This window comes from Poeciliopsis prolifica, unplaced genomic scaffold, assembly GCF_027474105.1.
Source record: "Poeciliopsis prolifica strain line A6 unplaced genomic scaffold, Auburn_PproV2 SCAFFOLD076, whole genome shotgun sequence".
Lineage (NCBI taxonomy): Eukaryota > Metazoa > Chordata > Actinopteri > Cyprinodontiformes > Poeciliidae > Poeciliopsis > Poeciliopsis prolifica.
In genome coordinates, this window is record NW_026562451.1 from 1,618,910 (window position 1) to 1,631,077 (window position 12,168).

The following is a 12,168-nucleotide window of genomic DNA, read 5'->3' on the forward strand; positions in this document are numbered from 1 at the left end:
AATCCTTTGTATGGGGATGTATATGCACAGTGCTAAAAACAGAAGCAAAAAAAAACTTTTTTTCTGGAAAAAGAAAGTCTTCTTGAATGGTTGTAACTTGACACTTTCTGGGCTGCGGTTTTGGCAAGCAGACCAGATGAGAAGATAGAAATCAGTGCGTCTGTGCCGTCTTTCATCTTGTAGATCCACGTTCTTCTGTGGTGCTGATCTACCAGCTGAGGATTCCCTTAAACAAGGTAAGGCAACATTACCTTTAAACACATTTTCACCTCTCTCTTGTAAAAATGATATTTATTCAGCATCACCAAATAAATCACTTCCAGATGTGGATGAAAATTATGGTGAACCAGTGATGACAAAAGTCGTGTGCCTGCTTGCACGTCTTTGCATTGATATTTGAGTTCTTTAGCAGCTTTTCTCATTGATAGTTTATGAGAGTCTTTTGGTGAACATGAACATCCTGCAAGTCCTTGGCATCCTGCAGCTGGTTGTTCCTACTTTTACAGTAAGTCTCATTTTTAACATGTTTTGTTAACTACATCTAACTCCATGCTTGAGTCAATAATAGTTCTATATACAGTTTGAACTAAAACTGAAAAAATAAACCAAGTACTTATGGATTACATTTTTTTAATTAAAATAAAGTAGTATGAGTATTTTATTTCATATGCAGTTTTAAAATGTAGAATAAAATATGTTTTGATTTGTTGTAATTTTGTACTTACATCCTGCTACTGCTAGTTATATCCACACTAGGTAAAAAGGTATTGTGCAGTTTAAAGGGGAAAAAAAATTGTCACTGCTAATGTCAGTGACATCCATCCATCCATCCATCCATCCATCCATCCATCCATCCATCCATCCATCCATCCATCCATCCATCCATCCATCCATCCATCCATCCATCCATCCATCCATCCATCCATCCATCCATCCATCCATCCATCCATCCATCCATCCATCCATCCATCCATCCATCCATCCATCCATCCATCCATCCATCCATCCATCCATCCATCCATCTGTAGAAAAAAGCCACATTGACACAGGGAGAACGTCTTCTACCCCAGTTAGTAAGGCCACATTCGGGTGCCTTTCAGCTTAAGTTCCCTTTTAAACAGACCTATTCAGATTCAGGATTAAGTGTACAAACAATACTAATTTGTCTAGATAAGATTTTGTTTTCCTCAAATCATCATAGTCTAAAATATTCTGGATAATAAGACAATTTCACAAATGAAAACTAAAGTGACACTTTTACTAAAATATTTTACTTGTACGTTAAGTTTTTAGAGTAAAGTGTGCTTTTCTTGTCATCACACAAGTGGTTGTGATTATGTGCCGAGGAGTAAGTTTGTATATTCATCATGCAACACACAGGGGTTGGTTTGTGGTTTCAAGTTCCAGCTTCTATTTTAGTCTCATTGTGCTCTCACACTTTGGCTTATTGGCTTGCGGTTGCTTGGATTTGGTGCGAGGGAAGCAGCGTGTGTTCCAGAGGCGGCACAAAGAGGCAACACGAAAACCCAATGTATTTTAGAAATGTAACTGCATATCCATTTTTTTATTTATGCATTTATTTTGGCAGGTGACACAGCCGGTAAATGACTACTGGGGAGAATTTGGGCCCTATGGCCCTTGCAGCCGAACCTGCGGCACCGGAGTGGCAATGAGAACCAGGAGATGTATTACTTCAAGGTAGGATATTTAAACATTTACAGTGAGACTAATACGATATAATATAATATAATATAATATAATATAATATAATATAATATAATATAATATAATATAATATAATATAATATAATATAATATAATATAATATAATATAATATAATATAATATAATATAATATAATATAATATAATACAATATAATATAATATAATATAATATAATATAATATAATATAACATAACATAATATAATATAATATAATATAATATAATATAATATAATATAATATAATATAATATAATATAATATAATATAATATAATTTCTCTCCTGCAGGACAGATGGGGGACACAACTGTGTAGGATCCTCCAAATCATTCCTCACCTGTAATACTCATGTAATTACATTAACTCCTTAAAAAAAAAAAAAAAAAAAAAAAACTCAGTGCACATAGGAACACAATGTGAAATATTTATATATACAGTGTTTGTTTTTGTTGTGACAGGCCTGCCCAGTTGGATCAAGAGACTTCAGGGAGGAACAATGTTCAGAGTTTGACAGAATGGACTTTCAAGGAAAACGACACACATGGGTGCCTTATTATGGAGGTACAGTCTCTGTTAGAGTCTCTTAAAATCTATCGCCAACATCAAGAAGAAAGAAAAGTTTTCACAGAAACTTTTCTGCTTTGAAGTTTGAATTTTTAACACAGAGTTGGATTAATATTTCATAAATATTCTGCTATGTAAAAGTTTAACTGAAATGTTGATGACAAGCATAGTGGGGATTACAGTATACGATGTTTTGTTTCAAATTACACAGTATTCCAGGAATAAAGTGTGTAAAGCTTCTGATTCAGCATGTTGCTGATTATTCCTTTAATATTCCAGCTTCTAATCCATGTGAGCTAAACTGTGTACCAAGGGGACAAAACTTCTTCTACCGCCACAGGCCCACAGTGGTGGATGGGACCCCATGCTATGTGGGGCGCACTGACATCTGTGTTGATGGAGTTTGTCGGGTAAGATTTGAAGCCCACTTATGTAGTTTTCCATTTCAAGGACTTCACACCGAAACTTATTTGTCATACTGTTGATATTTTGTCTCTTTCCAGCTATTGGACCATAGAGAGTTTATGGGCTTGGATAACGACACAGTCTCTGTCCACTCCTCTGCTCCTGTTGCTGTTTCCCCGCATCCAAGAGAGACACGCACATACATTTACAGGGCCGGGGTTTATGGGGACTGCTCTGCCACCTGCGACGGAGGCATGCAGTACCGCAGCGTGGAGTGCTGGGTCCAGGACCCATCAAACCCCCACGTGGTTGATGAGTCATACTGCATCACACAGCGTCTGCAGAGGCCACAGAGTCAGCAGGCGTGCAACATGCGTCCATGTGCTGCAGCAGAGTTCAGCGTCTCCAGCTTCAGTGTGGTTTGTATCTCACAGTGTGGACCTTTGATAGGTGTCAGAAGCTAGAATAAAGTTAATGCTGTACTTTCTTTGTCAGTCTTGGACTTTCACTTACAGTGCCTTGAAACAAAAAAGCCACTTAATAAATGAAAACCTGAAAAGTCTGGTGTGCATTTGCATTTGGTCTTTATTTGAGGACCTTTTGAAATTTTTCTCTACAAAAACACAGCTCCACATAAGTTTATGTTTTTAACCTAAGAATATAACAAATTAAAGCACCATTGTAGTAAATACATTTTGTTATAACGTAACTACATAGACGGTCAGTTTGAATCTGTAATTGGTTGTCAGTGTTCAGTGACCTGTGGGGAAGGGCAGCAGACGAGGGAGGTGGTCTGTGTGGGAGCGAGAGGAGAACACCTGGCTGACCACGCCTGCAGAGGACTGGCAAGACCTGCTTCTGTCCAGACCTGCCGCCGACCTGCCTGTCACACACACATTTCCTGGCATGTGACAGAGTTTGGACTTGTAAGTTTAAGAGGAATGTCTCTGCAAATGCATTGTTAAAAAAACTTAATCCGCATAAGTATTTCAGCATTAACAACTCGTCTTAAACCCACAGTGCTCTAGAAGCTGTGGAGGTGGTGTGAGGGAGAGGAAGGTTGGCTGTTTTGATGCAGATCTGAATCCCTTCTCTGAGGATCAATGTGGATTTGACAGCAGACCCATATCTGTTGAAACATGCAATGCACAGCCCTGTAACAGACCACAAAGTGAGCTAAAAGTTGTCTGTGGTGTGTTTTGGTTGGAATATTTGTGCTTTTCAGCCATTATAGCCTTGTTTTTCTCCAGCGGTTCCAAGCATCCAGAACTCAGGGGCTGGTAGAGATACCATAAGGTTTGTGCCCCACGTTCCAGGGGAACAATCAGGTTTGTTACACTGTATCTCCTTTCACTTCTGTCTTTTGCCTGTATGTCTCTAAATTATTCGTAAACTAAAAACTCATAAGCAAAAACAATAAAAAAAAAGCTAAAGTGTAGTCAGATTTATTTAACGCATCAGTAAAATATATATTTTTCAGGCAATTAAAATGTGTCTATTGTTGCTGCTTTCTTGCCCGTCAATGACCAAAACTCTCTATAAAAACAAATAGAAAGACCACATTTTTCATTACTTCCTGCATAAATTTAAGCAAAATTTGACTTGGAGAACCTCTTCTGTTTAACCCTATTTACCACCAACCACCAGATTATAAATAATATAAATCTTTGAACTTGAGTGAAATTAAACTTAAATAAATGGCAGCAAATAATTTGTAAAGGAAAGTATTTTTTCCCTGTAGATACTGATACAAGGTTTCAGTATTGACTGAGCCAAGTTAGGAACAAGAAACTAATTAATATGGTTGTGTTTAGAAACAAATTGTTTTTCTTTTTTTTACTTTTTTTGCAGTCACAGATGGTTACAGTTGAAATTACGATGTTAAAATAACAAGATTTTTCGTCCTTATGATCACAATAATTACCCTTGTTGGGTCTTTTAACTCTTCAGTAATCACGTGTTTATTGAAGATTTTAAAATTTTGCAACTTTTCTTTTATTTGTGGACCTACAAAGAAATATTAAGTTCAGCAGTATAAATTTTGTTTTCAAAATAATTATTCTGAAAGGTCAAGTATTCCTCGGGGAACTAGCTGGTCAGGGGCCCCTAAGAAGCAACTTTTTCTGGTTACTTACTTATTCTAAAAGTTATGATTAGTATCTGATTTTTAAATAGCTTTCATAAAAAATTAAACATTTATTTTCCGCTAAATGATGGCAGAATCTCCTCTTGATATTGATAGAGTTAATGGTTATTTCCAATGCAGATTACTTTGGATTTAAGAACAGCCACAGTCAGTGACATTGTCATCCTACCCTCTTGTGTTAGGTCAACCTTGTGTGCAGTCACTGTATGGATGCTGTCCTGATGGCCACACACCTGCAACTGGACCCAGGAACCAGGGCTGTACACAAGATGACTGTGTTCGTAGCAGGTAATGTGCTTTCTGGATTCTGTCATTTAAACCAGTATTTGTCTAAAGTAAGTTGCTTTGTACCTGTTAAATGTTTTCTATAACAGAAAGTCCTTCTCATCCTCAGATATGGCTGCTGTTTAGATGGTGTGACACCAGCTCGAGGGTTTGGAATGGCTGGATGTCCTGGGTACCAAACACCTGGGGTAAGACTCAAATTCAGTTGTTTTGGTTAGACCTATATATTTTGTCAATTTGCATAAAAGTCAATTCATTGGACTTCAGACAATACAGTGCCACCTACATGGCAACTAGTATAAATACCCAAAGAGATCATAAAACAACAGTGACCTTAATTAACTCATCTATATTGGCAATAATTCAAAGAGAAGAAAACAAAAACTAAATTAGGAAATGAAATGAAAATTGTTCAGCTTCCAGTATCAAAGTGTGCTCCATTGAAGTGACCTGTTCGATTCATCTGACTTTATTTGATGTGACGACAGGGTTATGACAGCAGTCCAAGAGAGACGCTTACATACATCTACAGGGCTGGAGTGTACAGCGAGTGCTCTGCCTCCTGTGATGGAGGTGTGCAGTACCGCAGCGTGGAGTGTTTGGTTCAGGACCCATCAAACCCCAGAGTGGTGGACGAGTCCTACTGCATCGCCCAACGACTGCACAGGCCAGTCAGTCAGCAGCCTTGCAACAGACACCCTTGTGCTGCTGCAGAGTACAGTGTCTCCAGCTTCAGTGGGGTTCGTTCTTACTCTAAATTATGGTCTAACTATCGCATGGATTGGTAAACCATCACCCTAAGATAGACTGTTGTAAAACTGAAGTACAAAGTAAGGTTTTTTTTTCCTAAGGTTATATCGCCTGAATGACTGAATTCCAACAAGAATGCTGTTTGCGCATATCCTCTTGACAGTTTTAAATTTTCTTTCAGCTGAAAGAGCTTTCTATTTCTCAATAACTGTCAACAGTCATTCACAGATGGTTTTACAGGGTCTATGCTGTAACCATCTTGACTAATTTGACGACAAAAGATAAATGGACTTATTTCAGTGGAATGTGGTTTTGCCTTTGTCAGTGTTCAGTGACCTGTGGGGAAGGGCAGCAGACAAGGGAGGTGGTCTGTGTGGGAGCGAGAGGAGAACACCTGGCTGACCACGCCTGCAGAGGACTGGCCAGACCTGCTTCTGTCCAGACCTGCCGCCGACCTGCCTGTAGCACGCACATTTCCTGGCATGTGACAGAGTTTGGACTCGTAAGTTTAGAGGAAAACTTCCTCGCCACATCATTACTGCTGTTATCTCTACCTTGTTATCCTCTGTCTTTTGTCCTTGCAGTGCACCAGAAGCTGTGGTGGTGGCGTAAGAGAGAGGAAGGTCGGCTGCTTTGATACAGATCTCCATCCTTACCCAGAGGAACGGTGTGGAGCAGCTAGTAGACCTCTCTCTGTAGAGTCATGCAACACACAACCATGTCCAGGACGACAAAGTGAGAAAAACCTCTTTTGAAACCTTTGGTTTTGTATTTATTTCATGTGTTAATTTTTTCAAATATTTTTTAGCGGTTCCAAGTGTTCAAAATCCAGAGGCCGGAGAAAGCCCAAGAAGATTTGTGCCGCATGTACCAGGAGATCATTCAGGTTTGTAATAATGTCACTCCACCTCTTAGCATGGAAGCTGGTAGATCTACCAGGAAAATAAGATGTGAACATGGTTTTCTATTTGATTCTGTTGCATTCTAAACTTTCGAACAAAAACACAAAACCACTGACATTTCTGATCTAATCTCTTGTGAAAATTCAAATAAATAGTATATTGACCAAATATGCAAATGTAGAAGACCACAAACAAAATCAAAACAAAAAGCCTATGGCATTTTGGGTGGCATTTTAGGTGGCATCAAACACAATGGCATCAAACACAATGAGTACATTGTGTTTGATGTCATGTTTTCTTGGTTTAGTTCCAAGGCCAGACACATACAGCGAGCGGGGTCCTTACCCTCCTGTGTACGGTCCCCACTGTGCTCAGTCGTTGTATGGCTGCTGTCCTGATGGCCACACCTCTGCAACTGGACCCAGGAGACAGGGCTGCTCACAACATGACTGCGCTCAGAGCAGGTAACCTGCTGTCTTCATCTGAGCTTTGAAACTAGTTAAGAACATCCAAAGAAATTATCCATTTCTAACAGAGAAATTGTTTATAGATATGGCTGTTGTTTGGATGGAGTGACTCCAGCTCCAGGAGTTGGGAGGGCCGGATGTCCCGAGTTTCAAACAACTGAGGTAGGAAGGAAATTTATTACCTACATTAACACACTGAGGTGAAATTCATAAAGAACAGCCATCTCCACCATTCTCCACAGATGTTTTGCTTTTATTTGTTTCTGCACAAGATTCACAAAGAAAATTGCTCTAAATCAATGGCCTCACCTTCCAGTTCTCAAAGGACAAAGTCCTGTAACTTTTAGATGTTTCTCTGCTTCAGCACACCTGGCTTCAATATTAGCTCATTAGCAGAGCTCTATAAGGTTTGAATGTATGCTAGCCCTGCAATGGACTGGCTATCTGACCAGGGTGACACCGCCTCTCGCTCATTGACAGCTGGAGAGAGGCACCAAGACCACTCCTGACCCCAATGGGATAAGGGTGTAAGAAAATGGATGGATGTTAGCAAGTTGTTCTTGGCAGCTAGAGCAGTTGATGTTATTGTTATGTACTCAAAAACTATCTTTTCATTCCAGTCTGGTCCTCTTCTTATGATACATACAAATAGAAAACAAATGTGAAAACCCACATAAGTATATAAGAATTTAAAAAAACATGTATGCAATGTTAATTTACATAGACCACTTTCTGCGTTCTAACCTTAACCTCAATTTTCATTAGTTTTTTTTTTTTTTCTGAACAGCTGAGTCCATCTCGCCCTGCTGATCCATCCGGTGGGAATGTTTGCCTCCTGCCCCGCGATGAAGGTCCATGTGACAACTGGATGGTTCGGTTCGTGTATGACTACAGCACTGGCAAATGCAAGGAGTTCTGGTACGGAGGCTGCCATGGCAATGCCAACAACTTCAGGTCAATGGAAGCTTGCAGGAGGGAGTGCGAGGGCATTTCAAGAGGGCCTGCACCTGCCAGGGTGGAGTCGAGAAGAGGGTCACTGGGAAGCATTGCAAGGGCAAGGGCTCAGCGCTCACGTCTTCAGCGTACAGAATAGAAAAAGAATTGGAAGATACAATATATATATACTGTTATGTAGAGATTATTTTAACCAATTTGAAGATATTGTAAATAATTACAATATTTTTCAAAGCAGTATCGTACAATTTTATTGTTCCAATCGATATTTTCCAATGAAAATGCTTCTTGAAGTCTTTAGAACTGTTTCTGAAAATAATAAAAGTAAAATGAAATTAAACTGTTCATTCAAAATAGAAAAGCTTGCTGTTCTACAAATCCAGTTATTGGCTTGTATGCTAAATACTTTTTTATATTTTAGGTTCTGTTCTTCCCTTCAGTTTTAAATATGTCTGTCCCACTTAATAATGGAATATGTGGATGGACAGGATTTTGTTCATATGGCACTTGAAGAAAATTGCCTTATTCTATATGTCAAATCAACATGAGATTTTATCATAATAAATTATGTACTTACAAATCTTTGTCCTGATTTTACATTTAATTTGTTTTCTTTTGCAAATGTCTTTGTGATGTTGGTCATTGACATACAGTAAAACTGTGAGTAGGCCCAATAAATAAAGTGTTATGTGATCCTCCTGCAATTGGTGTGATAGTCTATCTGTGATAGTGATGCATTATCTGTTAATGGAAATTTTGTAAGAAGGGGTCAAACACTTGCATTAAAAACTGCAAACAATAATTTAAATAGTTGGTTCATATGTTGGTAAAAGTAAGTTTTGTGCAATTAGTCTTTAGATCTAGTATAATTAAAAAAAATTATATGAGTAGTTTGTTATAGTATTAATATTAACAATCTCCTCTGAAGAAAATGATTAAAGATTGTAAGCATTATTATTTACTTTTTAATTTATATACGAACTTATTTAGCTTAACTAGTTTCCAGTTACTACAAAAAAAATAGGTATTTTTACCAGTTTAACTTCAGTTTTTACTTTTATTTTGAAATCAAATTTTTATTTTGAAGCCGTCATGTTTTATAACCGGAAACACTTTTGTGTCAGTTCCTTCAAGTGTTTTTTCTCGAGTCCTTGCTTTGCTCGGCAATCTGAAAAGTAGATTAAGCGATTCGTTTTTGCCTTCTTTGTTTCCACCGTAAACTGGGAGGATCTGTAGTGACGACAGACATGGTAAGTGTTGCGTGCACTGAGGTTTAAAATATAAGAAACACTGATAATAAGCGACACTGCTAGTTGTTCTGTTTCTGCTAAGCTAGCAAGATGCGACGCTATCAGTTGCTACTAATTTTATTCTGTCAAATTTATTTATTTTTTTGCTGTTACAAGGTTAATTTAAGTTTGAAATTAACCCCTGGCTTGGATACTTGTCATATAATTATGCTTCTGTTGGATTGGTGTCTGTTGTACTGTTTAATGTTCTATGCATTTAGAACATGACGTTTTGTCGTTTTGTCTTTCACCAAAAATAGTCTACACTCGTAATATTTGGAAATGACTGTGCAGGAGCCCTCCATAATTATATTTGGCATTAGAGTAAATAATAAAATCCATGTTTAGACTATATCATTTGTGGCATGTTGCTATATTATTATGTTTTTATTAAATTTAAATTTGTGTTTTTCAGTCGCACACAATTTTGCTTGTCCAGCCGACCAAGAGACCAGAGGGCCGCACATATGCGGACTACGAGTCGGTAAACGAGTGCATGGAAGGTATATATTTTTTTTCTGTCTTTTTCAGTTTAACTATTTGTACAAATGTGGTTATGAAATTTAATGCTGAATCGGTGTGCCATAAAATGATAGAAGGGAACTGTAGCAACACACAGTTTTCACCGACGTTTTAACCAAGCATCTGTAGAGCGAAAGACAAGAGGTTTGATTAAACATACAGATTCAAAGAAACTCTGACTTGCCTCTCATTAACTAAATATTTGAGATTAGTGTTTGGTTTTGTGAGACCAAATTATAAAAATCTATTGATGTATAATGCATTTGACCTGTTTACTGTCTACTAAGAGATGGAGACCTGTTTATAATTTTATTGAAGAATCTGAATGCACGGATGAGACTCTCTTTTTGTGTAAGTCTCAGTCTGGTTTCACGCAAAGCCTTTTATATTTCACTTCTGTTTGAAAGTAGACCAGCCTCAATTGAACGTACTACAGGAAATGTATGTCTTTTGGCTTTATGAGCCTAAAAAAAGTCATCCAGTTTTTCTAACGCCACATCTGGATGTACTGAAATTGTACGTGATTTGTTGTTTTCTGCTCAGCAATACTGACAGTTTGTCATGGTACAGAATCGTACATACACATTTACTGACTCACTTTTCTTTTTCATACAAAAAATTACTCTCAATATTACTAAATATTGCAGCATTTTAAAGCGACAATAAACATATTTTTAAATAACCACAAATATTTTCTGTGGCCCAGATTTAATGATGTTTGGTATGCAAAGAGGATAAAATATATCGGATTAAATTTAAATAAACCAAAAAATATGTTTTTAGTGCTCAATGTTTTCAGTACTACGGAAACCAAGTTCATCATGGCTGTAGAGGTTTTTCCACAATACATTTTTAACAACATCTTCAAAGAAGATTTTAATTTACTCAATATCAACAGACATCAGGACACAATTACTATTTTCCTTTAGTTTTCATTGGCACGCTATTATATTTTTCTTCCATATCTTGCTGTTCAAAACTATTGCGCCTTGTCTTCCAGGTGTTTGCAAAATGTATGAAGAGCATCTGAAGAGGATGAATCCAAACAGTCCATCCATTACTTACGACATTAGTCAGCTGTTTGACTTCATCGATGACTTGGCAGATCTGAGCTGTCTTGTGTAAGAATGGCTTACTAGAAGGACAGACTATGTTTTTTTTTTTTTTTTTTGTGGGATGTTGATTGCTCTCTATAAAAAAAAAACATTTTGTTTTTAATACAGGTACAGAGCTGACACGCAGACATACCAACCTTACAACAAAGACTGGATTAAAGAGAAGATATATGTCCTGCTGCGGCGCCAGGCTCAGCAAGCAGCAAAGTAAAAGCATGTTTGACATGTTGTCCTTCTACATGCATCTGCAAGTATTTTAAACTCCTGTACTGCAGAGGGCTTCAGATATGTGTACAAGGACAACACCCTTGGGCTGGCGAGGGGTTTATTGTAAATTGTGTATACATTGGAAAATGTGGTGGGTTGATAAAAACATTTCAGGGCTTTATATTGACAATTTGCTATGCCTAGGATATTTTTTGTCATTCCATTACATACATTTCCAATTTGTCACACATTGAGAATTGGGGTAATGGCTGCAGGAATGAACTTCTCTCTTCAGTACCTGCCTTTGGAAGTGTTTTACATTATGGTTAGATGGTTTGTTTCTGGATTCACTGCTGGCTTTATATGCAGCTGATTTATGTCTGAATTAGAGTGAAGTGAAAACATTCATAAGGTTATTATTTCTCATTTCAGTTTTTATTGCCATTATGGTAGAAATTGTTTTTTTAATCTCTTCTTTTATGTAAATGTCTGACTTTTTAAACTCTTGTCTCTTATCTTTGAGTTAAACAAAATAAACAGCTGTTTTCTGACTTCTGTCTATTTAATCTGCAATTATTGTACCACAGCTCATCTTTTGCAAAATTGTCTTGTGATGGTAGTTGAATGAAAGAATTATGATTAAATTGATATTATAGCTTGATACTGTACAACCCATATGTGACCTATCATGGTAAGTGCATTTCTGTTGCTGCTTTTACATTTCTAACAGATTTTATTTTTCTAAAAGTTAAAATTTTACCATTGTGATTTAGGAAGAATTATAACTGCTCCAAAGCCAGAGAAGCTAAGACTCAAAAAAATATTTTCGAATGGTCA

General features: G+C 37.4%; 2 protein-coding genes across 2 annotated transcripts; both read left to right on the plus strand.

Moving 5' to 3' along the window:
- Window positions 1-175: 175 nt before the first annotated feature.
- Window positions 176-8,782, plus strand: LOC129352482 (papilin-like). Its single transcript, XM_055021504.1, has 19 exons — window positions 176-236; window positions 429-505; window positions 1,589-1,698; window positions 2,015-2,075; window positions 2,184-2,286; window positions 2,569-2,699; window positions 2,793-3,113; window positions 3,444-3,620; window positions 3,715-3,865; window positions 3,945-4,022; window positions 5,023-5,128; window positions 5,235-5,313; window positions 5,614-5,865; window positions 6,201-6,377; window positions 6,460-6,610; window positions 6,684-6,761; window positions 7,085-7,241; window positions 7,328-7,406; window positions 8,032-8,782. The coding sequence occupies exons 2-19, from the start codon at window positions 452-454 to the stop codon at window positions 8,335-8,337; spliced, it is 2,571 nt and encodes an 856-aa protein (XP_054877479.1). The 5' UTR covers window positions 176-236; window positions 429-451; the 3' UTR covers window positions 8,338-8,782.
- A 534-nt stretch (window positions 8,783-9,316) lies between these two features.
- On the plus strand, window positions 9,317-11,882 carry LOC129352456 (enhancer of rudimentary homolog). Its single transcript, XM_055021471.1, has 4 exons — window positions 9,317-9,448; window positions 9,903-9,990; window positions 11,010-11,130; window positions 11,233-11,882. The coding sequence occupies exons 1-4, from the start codon at window positions 9,446-9,448 to the stop codon at window positions 11,333-11,335; spliced, it is 315 nt and encodes a 104-aa protein (XP_054877446.1). The 5' UTR covers window positions 9,317-9,445; the 3' UTR covers window positions 11,336-11,882.
- Window positions 11,883-12,168: the final 286 nt, after the last annotated feature.